The sequence below is a fragment of the Ictidomys tridecemlineatus genome, chromosome 5 (genome assembly GCF_052094955.1).
Source record: "Ictidomys tridecemlineatus isolate mIctTri1 chromosome 5, mIctTri1.hap1, whole genome shotgun sequence".
Lineage (NCBI taxonomy): Eukaryota > Metazoa > Chordata > Mammalia > Rodentia > Sciuridae > Ictidomys > Ictidomys tridecemlineatus.
Genome location: NC_135481.1, coordinates 45,597,816 through 45,611,249, shown reverse-complemented (window position 1 = coordinate 45,611,249; position 13,434 = coordinate 45,597,816). Strand labels below are relative to the sequence as shown.

Here is a 13,434-nt window from a genome sequence, read left to right as displayed (position 1 = left end):
TGACACACAAAGGTAACATTGTTACAAAAATTCAAGGGAAGCAGATAGCTAACAGTTTCATTTCTTTTATTAAGAAAAATGCTTTTGATCTTGTTTTTAATCAAGGTTTTCATCACTTATCCTAAAATGAAATCTACCTAATGAGAGAAGGCACTGAAAAGAAGGATAGAAAGACATGTGTGGTCCTGGATTATGAGAAAAGTATCAAGACCTTTTTCTTTCCAGAGAGGGGACTACATGTGCCACCTGCACTTATTTTGGAAGATGAAAATTGCTGCATCTGGTGGCCTGGTCACTCACCAACAACAGATGGCTCAGGTTCTGAGTCACCAAAAAGGGCTACAGGTGTGATTGAAAGGTGATTGGGGGGCAGGTCTGTGAAGATTTTGGAAAAGCTGACTAACATAGAGGGTTATCGGCAAGGCGGAGGAAAAGATTTAGCTTTATTTTCTTTTTTTTACAGAAAGAAAAAAATTCATCTTCTCCAGTTATCGTTTTCTGTCAGTTCTTACCTGAGGAAGATTCTAGTCTGTCCAATTTGCTGATCAGCCAGTCAAGGTTATTGGAGAACTGAGCGCAATTGTTCCTGTTGCCACGAATGAGAGCAGCTGCAAACAAGGAAAGTTCTGATCACCCAGGTTAAAGTGCATAACGACGGGCATAAACACACGGAAAGCTGGCGAATACCTCACCTGATCAGGAACCAAGCACTGAATGGCGGCGATCTGATGTGCTTAGCCCTTTGATACAATTCTGTTTCTATATTTAGAAGAGTGAAAATCTAGCATTCACTCACTCACTTGACACATATGGTACAGTGGGGTGTTGAGAACAGAGCCATGGGGTACAAGAGGCAGATTCTCTGCCTTCATCAAGAAGTGGGTAGAGATAATAAACATAAATTAATAACTTCAGATAGCAATAAGCAATAATTGAGTATCTGCTCATTTACTGATTTAAGAACTCAACTTCCTACAATGTTTTCTAGCAAGGGATTTGCTATTCTTCAGTGCTAAAGGAAGGTGTTCCAGTGAACACAGCTGGAAAGGTTTGTTAAACTAATAGATACATGATAACAAGTAACAATTGCAGATCTGAAACATACCACTGTGTGACAGTCGTTCTCAAGGTACGATCCCTGGATCAGGAATGCCAGCATAACCTGAGAACCTGTTCTAAATGCACATTCTCAGGTCTGAGATGAAAACTTGGGCAAGGGCCTGTCACCTGGGTTTTAACCAGCCCTCCAGCTGATTCTAATTCCTGTTTATACTTGAAAGTCATTGGCAAATGATATTGCAAAGAGGGAGAGAATGTGCTATCCTTAGAGTTTTGCCAGTCAAGGCTATGTATGTAACCTTCCACCCTTGAGGCAAATACAGTAGATGCAAATCTGGAACAAGTCCATGTGAATGAATTAGCCCCCAAACAATTTTCTGAATGTGGTTGGTTCATAGGGCTTGGGATTTTACCAAGGTTAGTAAATGGTAAATTAGGATAGAGAAATAGCTCCTCCAAGATCTCTATTCTGCTTCTCCAGAGCCAGTGAGGGTAGAATTCCTGAGCTGCTATTCGGGTCAGCTTTAGTGAACGTAGTAAGCACAGAGTTCTGGAATCAGACTGCTCTGTCTCAAGCTACAGCTCTGTCACTAACTGGATATGTGACACTGGGATATGAGCATCTCTGTGACCAGTCTCTTTATCAATAAAACAGAAATAAAAACAGGAACTATACTTCAAAGTATTGCTTTGAGGATCAAAAAGGGATTCTATTCCTTGGCACCCAGAACCCTTTAAATGGTAGCCATTACTGTTATAATAACTACCAAGTTTGAGCAGTATCATTACAAAGGACTAGAGTTTTTGGAGACCTTACAAGTCACACAGTATATGGTAAGAGTCCTATTAATCTGATCCCCAATATGGAGAACAAGTCCAGATTCATGTCTCTGTTCTCCTTGGGCCCACTGGACTTTCTAGGAACTTCTCTAGTGGGACACACACCTCAGAACAAAGCCCTAAGAAATGTTGCTTTGTTACAGCATTTGAGTCATTACTGGTGGCCACTTTCTCACACAGGCTGATGCTGTCCTCTGAATGGCTGGTGGGCTGGGCCTATGGGATAGACACTGTTATTCCAGGCAGCAGAACATCACCTCACATCCAGGATGTTGCTGAGGGCCATTACCAAGTAGGAATGACGCCCTGAAATTTCCTTGCCAAGCGTACCCCATGCTGCTTAGAGGACATTTGATGGAACATTGCATGCATGCTTTAATAAGGTGACCTTGCTCAAGGACCAAGGCGGATCCGGGTTTAGAGCTGATCAGGTTTGAGGAAGTAACCGGCTCCTTGAGTTTAAGGCGTTGCTAGTTTAAGATAATGGGTTTCAGGGAAGTTAGAGATTGAAGATTATTGCTGGGATTAGGGTGTTCCTGCTGCTTGTTCCCATTGAGTTCTCCTGAGATTAAAATGGGATTTGGAGATAGCCTCGTGGAGTAGGTGAATTGCGGGTAGATGGCAGAACGAGATTGCCCCTGGACCTGTGTGGAGGCGGTGTGAGAGCGGGAATAAAGAATTGCTGTTTGAACCTACGAAGCTGTGTGGTGGCTCGTGATTCTGGTGCCAAGCCGAGACATTGGCCTTGGCAGGATGTGATGTGAAAGGGGGTGCTAGAATATTTTTACTTCTTGCCTGTTTTCATTCCATCAAAGCGAAACAACAGATATAACCAATGGGAACCGTGACTGACTACCAAGTGGACGAATGAAAGGAGACAGAATTTAAGAGAATAACAATTCTCAAGCTATAGATATTATCTTTGCAAAAATTTAAAACTAGAAGATCTGTTCTGGTCCTGTTTCCTTATGCTAAACATAAGGAACAGAGGTTTGGAGAATTTGACTGTCAAGGGTTTCATAGGTAGTTTTGGCAAAACTGATCAACTTCTGCTTCCACTTGCTGCCGACTTCCAGCTCCGAGTTTGGAAAGTACAATAAGCTACTATTTAATAACAAACAGTTCAGTTAAAATCAAATGGTTAACAAAAGATTCCCAAGTAGGAGGCTGGATAACAGGTTGAGTGCTCCTATGGAGGTCTCAGGTACCCTAAGTCTCCAGGATGGAGCATCATGTATACTCACCTAGCAACTTGTACAGGAGGTTCAGAATTTCCTTCCAGGCCATACCACTCTCCTCCCTTGCAATCCCAGCAAAGTGTGCCACACTATTATAGATATTTAAGCGATCGATGCAGTTTAACACAAGGGCCAACATTCCCTGCGAAGGAGAGTTGAGGAAAAGGACAATGTTCCTGATGAAGAAAGCAGGATCCCTTTCTCTTTTCCCTCCCACACCATTCACCTTTTAGAGTAGACAGTGGAAAGATGCAAGGAGACTTTCATGGTAGCAGTTTTGTTTTTCCTTCTTAAAACAAATATGCATTTTGGTGTCTCAGAGACCTAAATAGCATCCATTTTAGGAATGAGTCAGCAACCTCCTCTGATGGGTTTGCCCCCACGTGCCGTGTTTAACTCAATCCAGGGACATATTGAGAAAGAGGGAGCGGAGAATGAGTCTCACAAAAGCTTGCTTTCAGTCTGGTTTGAAGTGATTCTGACTCACCCAGAAATAGTTCTGGACATAGTACCTATTTTTCTCTTAAATAAGTTCCAGAAATTCCATTCAGATGTACAAGACAACTATGCTTGCTTCCTCTTTCCACCTCCACCCCCCAAAAGGTGGGATTTAGAGACAATGAAACCAAAAAAAGAATTTTCAGCTATTTTTCCACCCAATGTGCAATACTATGCCACCAAGTAAAACCATCTGTGCCTAGCTGTTCTTAAATAGTAGGAGGGAGATGTTAAGTGCAATCTCAATAGCTTATAAAGCATACAAAATCTGCACCCTCCTCAGCCCAAGTCTGCTTTGGCCAGAAGACCTACTAGGGATGGCTCTACATGCTATACCACTAATTTTGGCAGTGCCCAAAGGACAATCCCTGCCCCCATTGCATGGAAAGCTAAACATGATGCATCAGATCATGGACGTCCAAATTCGGAGGTTTGTGAATTGAGTAAGGTCATACACAGCTAGCAATAGGGCCAAAATGAGAGTGTTTAGGTCTTATAAACCTTCAGTCTGTGATTCTAAATCTAGGAGCCACCCCAGTGACTCAGATGCTCAAGTTCCAACATCAAACCTTGCATCATCTGTATCTTTCAAACCAGTTTTAAAAAGACACTCTGGATGTGCTAGAATCTAGGCATTTGCATTTTCAAACAGGTTTCCTAGGTAATTCTGATGTCTCTAAAATTTGGGAACCACAGCCAAAGCCATGCTATAAGCTTAGATTTACTGAAAATGGTTTTTGGATACACATGCGGCACTGAAGCCTTAAAATCTAACTAGTTTGAAGGTGCCAATCACTGCTAATGTAAGTGGGGGTGGCTGCTGGGAAAGGTCAGCTCCCAGTAAAGCCTTTTCTTCCTAGCTTCTGCATCTGCTTCTTGTTCTCCAGCTTGTTTGTAAACTTGTTCATGCACAAGCTAGATTATGGTCATAGGGATATTTTGCTCTGGATGCAAAGAGAATCTCACTTTTAATTTTTTTAAACTCACCTCTTCCTTAAAAAGATTCTGTCTGTTTTTGAGGGAGCGAAGTTTGTTCTGCTTATCTTCATGCCGCATCTCCTCCTCTGGGGGCTGGAAGTAGGCTATCAAGTCCTGTAGGGTCTGAAGGACCTCTTCTATCGGCAGGGTGACCGGGGCAGCTGTGCGATTGTTTCCACTAAAAATCATAAGATGACAGACTCACACACCACTCTCCAGTGGGGCCCTGACAAGCATCCACTGGGTCCTGGCTACGAATGGCTTCACAGTGGGCACAGCTAACCACTTCTTGGGGGCAAGCTCTGTGCCAACAGCTACAAAATGAGGTTGGTCAACCCATAGAGCAATAGAAGAGAATATGTGAATTCAATTTTAAAGTTATTTCATAACAAAGAGAAATGATTCCTTTTCACATTCATTTTTCTCCAACTTATAACTTATCCTATTAAAATTGCTGAAATATTTCAGTATTTAGCTTCAAACAGGCCTTCCCAAAATGTGTGATAATGATTTTATGTAATCTAAATGATGAATTTCAACTGCAGTTATTAAGGTAGTGACTTCTACATGTAGCAGATGTCTCCCTTCCAGTTACCCTGGGTGTCTGTCACACTTTTTTCTCTTTAAATTAAAATGCTTAAATAATAAACTTAATAACCCACAGTTATTTTAATCCCTGACACCTTCTTCTTGGAATAGGTTAAACAGGCTTCACTGGGTCTCACCATTCATCTACATCTTTGTTTTCCTTCTTTTCTTCTCCCTCTACCTCTTTCTGTGTCTTTGTTTCCTGAAATGTCTGCATGAGTTTTTGTCTTTATATTTCTATGTGTGAGCATGCACATGGCTTCTGCCTTCATTCCATCTGTAGAACGTCTCTCTTTCCCAGTGTCCCCCATTTCTTGGGAACTTTCCTGTCTGTGTTAATGTCTGCTTCTGTTTCTATGTTCTATCACCTCACTTTCTCTACCAACTGTGTTGCTTCTATCTTCCATGGTTCACGATCTCTTTTTAACTTTCCAAACATTTCTACAGTTAAATCCTTTCACGGATGTGGAGAGAAACCACAAACCTCTAGAGATACCAAAGTGAGCCTTCATTGCCACTTCTCCTTGTGGAGTACTCCCATGAACCTCTCTGAAGGCAAAGACTAAGAGAAGAGGAAAGAAAAAAAATGGAGCCATCCCCTGTGGAATTGCATCATCAAGTCCCATGTGATTGAGAATTGGCTGAGTATGCAAATAACATTGGGGCTCCTCCTCGTTCCATTTCTAAGGAGTTCCACTTTGCATTCACAGTGCATTTAGTCACTCAAATACTGTTACATATTAACCTGGACACATGCTAAGAAAAGGTCGTCTCTAAGCCTAAAGCCAAGACTCAACAAACTAAAAATGCACACGAGGTAAGGTGATAATCATTCCTACTTAGTATAAAAAAAAAATGCCATGTGTCTTACATGGGTGTGGATCACCAGTGGGATATAAGCTCATTGGAGTCAGGGAGGTATTTTCTTCCCATCAATGTGTAGCCAACTCCTCATAGGACCCGGCATGGGGTAAGTCCTTAGTTAAGTGATTGCAGATGGCTGCCTGGGATATCACTGGACACAGAATTAATGTGGAAAAGAGTGCAACAAGGACAAAGACTGAGGCTTGGGAACACAAATCCAGTATGACTTTTCACTTCCAGATTCAGTGAAGGAATGAATTCATTTTCCTAAGGATTTTAGAAAAAAGTCTTAAGGGCTAGACTTTTCCTTTCCCTTTCTTTTTCTTCTCTCTTCTCCTTTCCTTCTTACTATTTTTGATTATGTAGAGAAATATAAAAAAGCAGTTCATATATGTATTTTTATCTTTTTTTCTTCTAATTGATTTAATAAACAGCTGGATATGTTGGCACACACGTGTAATGGGACTGAGGCAGGAGGATCTCAGCCTGGGCTACTGAGAACCCTGTCTCAAAATAAGTAAATAGATAAATAAATAAATGGGTTAAGTTTTTTATTTTGTAAATAAATAAATAAATGTAGCTTAGTGGTATAGCATTCCTCAAAATAAAAGGGCTGGAGATGTAGCTCAGAGGAAGAATACTCCTGGGTACAATTCCTAGCACCACCAAAACAAAACTATTAATTGCATGAATCAATTATAAACTGTATTACTGGGCCTATAATATATGAAGATATAATATATATGGCAATATTATCAGAGGAGGGGGGAGAAATAAAATAATATTGGAGCAGAGTTGCTTTATTTTCTTAATATTAATTTAAAGTACATATTTGAGACATTGTGGTCCCTAAAGAAAACACTAAAAGAATAAATAGGAAACTCAACCAAATAATTAAAATAGTTTATTAGAAAATATCTATTTGACTCAAAAATAAGGTGGTAAAGGGGGAACAGAAGAGCAAAAAGAACCCGAGATTTAAAAAACAAACAACAAAAAAAAGCAAAATGTAGACATAAACCCAAGTATCTGATTAGATTAAATATAAATGGATTAAACACATCAATAAAAGAGAAAGATTATCAGACTACATTTGAAAAATAATGCAATCTATGTTGTCTACAAGAAACACACTTTAGATTCAGACTCAAGCTGAAAGTACAAGAATTGAAGATGATCTATCATGCCTGCAGTTGCTACTATCCATGCGTAAGACATCTAGAATGATTCTACAAAAACAGGCAAAAATGTTCACAGGAAAAAAAAAGACAGTTCATAATTATAAGAGTCAATTTACCAGGAGGATATACCTATTATAAACATAAATATCTAACAACACAAAAAAGAAGTATATAGCAAAAACTTATAGAATTGAGGGAGAAGACAAAGTGTAACAATAATAGTTATAAAGGTCCATACGCCCTTGTCAATCAGATAATGTAATATAATACACCATGTCAACAGGGGACAAAAACACACTATCATCTTGATAGGCTAAGAAAAAGCATTTGATGAAATCTAACACCCATTCAAGGTACAGAAACTTTGAACCAACTAGCAACAGAAGGGAACTTCCTCAACCTGATAAAGGACATCTATAAAACAAAACTATAGGGACAACATCATACTTCCCCCTAAGATCAGAAACAAGACAGGGGTATCTGCTCACAACATTTTTATTCCACATTGTAGTGGACATTCTTGCCATTATAATCATGTAAGAAATAAAAGGCATCTTTTCTGGAAAGGATAAGACTTTTAGTCACCGATGACACAGTACTGTATGTAGAAAATTCTAAAGAAACTACATAACTGCCCCCCCCAAACTCCAAAACAAAATAACAAGACAATGAAGAACTCCCACCAAAACTAAAAAAAAAGTATTTCCATTAGGTAAAAGTGTATTAGTATTTTTAAATACTCAGTTTCTATGTAGGAGTATTTCTGTACACCAGCAATGTACAATCCAAAATCAAATTTAAAATATAATTTTACTCGTAGTATAGCACCAACAAAACTCAAATACATAGGAATAAGTTTTACAAAGTAAACTTAAGACTTATATACTGAAAACTACAATGTCTGAGAGGAATTAAAGAATAAACAAATGGAGAGACATTCCATGTTTGTGGATCATAAGACTAAACATTACTAAAACAAGTCTTCTTGAAACTATTCTGTGAATTGAATGCAATATCTATCAACATCTCAGCATGCCATTTTTATCTCTTCAGAAATTGGCAATTTCACCCTAAAAATGTACATGGGAAAGCAAAATACTCAGAAAAGCAAAAGCAGTGTTGAAAAGAACAAAATTAGAGAGCTCTGCGTGACTTCAATACTTAGTATATAGTTATATTAATCAAGAGTGCTGTTTTTGAATACTGAGAGGCACATAGATCAACGGTCATTTAATTTTTGGCAAAGGTGCTGAGGCAATTCAGTCAGGAAAGGTAGTGTTTTCAGAAAATTATGCAGAGAAAAATCTGATAGCCATGTGACCCCCATATGAAAAGATTAATTTAAACCCTTACCTCACAATCTACACAAAAATTGGTTGAAAATAGATCACTGACCTAAATGTAAGAGTTAAAATCATAAAACTTTTAAAAGAACACAAAGGAGAAGATTCTGATGACTTTGGGTTAGGGAGAGTTCTTAGATATGACATCAGCGGTATAATCCATAAGCAATTATGATGTTAAACTTATCAAAATGTAAAACATTTTCAACAACACTTCAATATCACCATCAAGAAAATGAGAAGGAAAACCACACACTAGGAGAAAATATTTGCAAATCAAATCTGGTAAAGAATTTGTAACCAGAAGATACAAAGAATTCACAAATCTCAAGTAGAGGGCAAAAGATCTGATTTCAAAGAAACAAAACAATCCCACTTTATCAAAGAAGAAACCTGAATGGTCAATAAGCTCATGAATTGATAGTTAATATTATTGTTCATTCTGGAAATGCAAATAAAAACCATGACACACTACTTCCTACCCACTATAATGGATATAATCAAAAAGATCACAATAGTTGGGTGCGATGGCTCACGCCTGTATTCCCAGAGGCTTAGGAGTCTGAGCAGGAGGATCACAAGTTCAAAGCCAGCCTCAGCAAAAAAGCAAGGCACTAAGCAACTCAGTGAGACCCTGTCTCTAACACACACACACACACATACACACACACACACACACACACAAAAAAAAAAATACCAGTAAATGTGGGCAAGGATGTGGAGAAACTGGAATCTCACACATTTTCTGAGGGGGCTGTAAAATGATATATCTACTCTGGAAAGTTGTTTTAGTTTCTTAAAATGCTAAACACATTGAATGTCTATTGAGGGATAAACGAATAAACAAGACATGGTATTTATACACAATGGAGTATTCTTTGACCTTAAAAAGGGATTAAATTTTGATACATTCTACAACATGGAGGTACTTAGAATGGTAAAATTGAGGTACTTAGAATGGTAAAATTCGAAGAGTCAGAAAGTAGAACAGAAGTCTCCATAGTCTGGTGTGGTGACACATGCCCCTAATCTTAGCAGCTCAAGAAGCTGAGGCAGGAGGATTACAAGTTCAAAGCCAGCCTCAGCAACTTAACAAGATCCTAAGCTATTTAGCAAGACCCTGTTGAAAAAAAAAAGGGGGCTGAGGATGTACCTAAGTGGGAAAGCACCCCTGGTACCAAAATAAAGAACAAACCAAAGAGTTTCCATAGGCAGTGGGAGAGAACAATTGGGAGTTATTTCCAAAAACGCAAAGATTGATGATAAAAATTCTGGAGATGGATAATGGTGATGGTTACACAGTGATGAATGGACTTAAAGTCAGTGAACTGTACACTTAAAAAGTGATTTTAAAATACTAAATTTTACATTATATACATTCTGCCACAAAAAAAGGATACAAAAAAGTTAAACAATTTTGCATATCACTCTGTAATTCTACTCCCAGGTATTTACTGAAGAGAAATCAAAGGATACATCCAAAAACTTTGAGATTAACATCTATAAAAACATTCCTCATAGTAACCTAAAATGGAAACAACCGACTGTGCAACAACTGACAAAATGTGATATGAATCTATCCATCTCTCTCTGCACACTCACAGTTGTTCACACACACACACACACACACACACACACACACACACAAATATTCCTCAGAAATAAAGGGACAAAATGACATAGATAAACTGTAAAAAACATAATTCTAAGTGAAAAAGAAAGATCCAGAAGACTTTTTAAAAAAATTATTTATCAATTTAATGCTTTGAGAAAAAGAAAAAAAAAAGCCAATTAGTGGTTTCCCGGGGATGGGGATGGTAACTAGAATAATGTGCAATGTTCTTAAGAGATGTTCTTTAGGGTGATAGAAATGTTCTAAACCTGAATAATGATGATGGTTGTAAGCTCTGTAAACATCCAATCTCACTGAATTAAAAGCTAAATGAATTTTACGATATATAAATCAACCTCAATAAAGTTGTTTAAACATTTTTTTCCCCATTGTCAGGTATGTAACTCCCACTGACTTAAAGAAATTTTATTAGAATATAATCCACATATGATACAGTCCACCTATGGAAAGGCCACAAGGCCTAATGATTTGTAGTGTATTCACAGTATTGCAGTCCTTACCAGTTTTCCTACTTTTTATAAGCCCTCCAAAATACCCCCCACATGCATTAGCAATCACACTCTCCCCTCACAAAGACTCTAGCCCAGATTAACAACTGACTACTTCTTTGTCTTACAGGTCTGCCTGCGCTAGATGTTCCACATAGGTGGAATTACATATGATGTGGTCCTTTGTGAATGTTCCTCTCAGCACAGTGTTTTCAAGGTTCATTCATACTGTAGTAGGTATCAGTAGTTCAAGAATTTGGCCATAAAAAAGGAATTTTATGGCCAAAATATTTTTCATATTACATATATGGTACATTTCATTTATCAATTCATTAGCTCATGAATGTTTGGGATGTTTATACTTTGGGGCTATTATGAAAAAGGAGCATTTGTGTACAGGTGTATGGGTGGACATACGCTTTCATTTCTCTTGTGCATAGACCTAGGAGTTGAATTGATGGGTCACACGGTAACTCTCATGGTCAACCTTTTGAGAAATCTCCCGACTATTTACCAGAGTAGCTACAACATTTTACAATTCCCACCACCAGTGTATGAGGGTTCCAATTTCCCCACACTCTCTTTTACACTTCATTAACTTTTCTGGATTATAGCCATCCTAGTTGGTGTAAAGGGGTATCTCTCTGTGGTTTGGATTGGCATTTTCCTGATAGCTAACGTTGCTGAGCATATTTTAATGTGCTTATTGACCAATTGTGTATTTTCTTTGGACAAATGTCTATTCAAGCCCTTTGCCCATTTTTAGTTATTTTTGTCTATTTTTTTCCTTTTGTTGCTTTTGCTCTTGATATATTTGAGAAACCATTGCCTAATCTATGAAAATTTATGTTTATATCTTCATCTACCTATATTTATGTAGTTTTCAATCTCACATTAAATTCAATCCATTTTGAATTAATTTTTGAATATATGTGAGGCAGGGGCTGCTGAAATTTATAAAAGATTTAAGAGAAGTGTTTGAACAAATTGGAGGTCAGATAAATAACACCACCCTATGTAGATGGTGATGATTTTGGTGCTAGTTGGGCCACATGAATAACTTATATTTGTTTGCAGCTATCTTTTTCTGCCTGTATTAAGCCACTTATTTTTAGATCCTTTTTTGAAGGAGGTATGTAGGTTCTGGAAGTAAAGAGACATAGAAAAGAGAATATATTTTCCTCAGAGTCACAGGAAACTGGTGTCAGAGCCAAGAGTAAACAAAAGATTGACTTTCAGTTCTCAGTTCCATCATTTAGTAGAAATACTTCTATTATCACTCTTTCTTCAATTTATAGTAACAGAATCTCTGAGTTATACTGGGTACACAGCCAGACAGCCAGACATATATTTCTCAGCCTCCCTGAAACTAGGCTTGGCTGTGTGACTAAGATTTAGCCAAGGTAATGCTAGATAAATTCTCTACTTCTGAATCATATCCTTTAAAAGCCTATCAGTCATTCACTCGTCTTTTTTCTTTTTGCAGGGAAGATTTCAGACAAGGTGGTGTTCACTGTCTTTGACTGTGTGGGTGAAGAAAATATGCAAGGACAGTGGTTCTAACTGTGGCTGAATGTTAGAATCACCTAGGGAGCTTCAATAAACTACTGGAATTTGGATCTCACCTCCAGAGATTCTGATGGAACTAGATGGAGACATAGCCTAGACATCAGAATGTTAAAAAGCTATCTGGATGAACCCAACATGAAGATGAGGTTAAGATCTCTACTCTGGGGCGGTAGTTTCAACTTTAGCATGCATCATCAACTCCTGGAGGACCATAAAAATACGATTTGCTATATCTTATTTTCAGGGTATCTGATTCAATAGGTTCTGAGGTCAAATCTGAGAATTTGCATTTTTAAACAAGCTTGTAGGGTTGTTGTTGTTGTGCTGGTCCAGGCACATACTTTTAAGAACCTGTAGGAGATACTAAAGCAGCAAGATAGAAGGAACCTGAACCCTCAAAGCTGAGCTGCTTATTTTTCCTAAACCACCTCTACTCTATAATTATTTAAAAGAGAAGCTGGGCATGGTGGTGCACACCTATAATTCTAGCGACTTGGGAGGCCAAGGCAGGAGGATTGCAAGTTCAAATCCAATCTCAGCAACTTATATTGACCTTGACTCAATATAAAAAATAAAAACGACTGGGGATGTTGCTTCATGGTTAAGTACCTCTAGGTTCAATATTGGTACCAAAAGAGAGAGAGGGAGGGAGGAAGGAATTTATTCTGCATTACATCAGCAGCTCAGCCTATGCCCTTACTACAGTAATTTGGTCTGCAGTTTCAACAACAACAACAACAAAAAAAAAAAAAAAAAAGAAAATATATTTAAGAAGTTCTTTTTCATGCCAATTCACACATGTAATTTACAACCTCTTGGCTTCAGAGATATTTTCCTACAACAGAAGAATAGTTGGAAACACTGCACTGTTTGTAGCACAATTGGTTTCTTACAGAAGTTGGTGAGAATTGAGTTCCCTTTTGGCAGCACCATTTAGGCTGAAGGCATTGCCATCCAGGCAGCCAGTTCAGACACTTCTCTCATTTAAGCCCCAGCTGTATTTGGACAACCCAGGATTTTCACTGCAGATCTACTTTGGTCCAAACCATAGCAACAACTTGAGTGATGTAGAGACCCTTTCTAAATAGCACAAAGGAGCAGATTGATTTCTATTCTCTCCTTCCTTCTGCACACACGAATACAAAAGGGATGTAA

The 13,434-nt window shown here is 38.2% G+C and overlaps 1 protein-coding gene across 8 annotated transcripts in view; it reads right to left on the bottom strand.

The window, feature by feature from the left end:
- The window catches only part of Ryr3 (ryanodine receptor 3), a 556,303-nt gene that overhangs the window by 302,600 nt on the left and 240,269 nt on the right, over positions 1-13,434 (bottom strand). For all 8 annotated transcript variants that reach the window (XR_013438866.1, XM_078049887.1, XM_040274327.2 and 5 more), the window contains exons 13-15: positions 4,623-4,791; positions 3,144-3,279; positions 513-608 (exon numbers count right to left, since the gene is read on the bottom strand). Coding sequence is in view for 7 of the 8 variants with exons in the window: in XM_078049887.1 (XP_077906013.1) it covers positions 513-608; positions 3,144-3,279; positions 4,623-4,791 (401 nt within the window). In the remaining variant the exon portion in view is untranslated. The remainder of the gene's footprint in view (positions 1-512; positions 609-3,143; positions 3,280-4,622; positions 4,792-13,434) is intronic.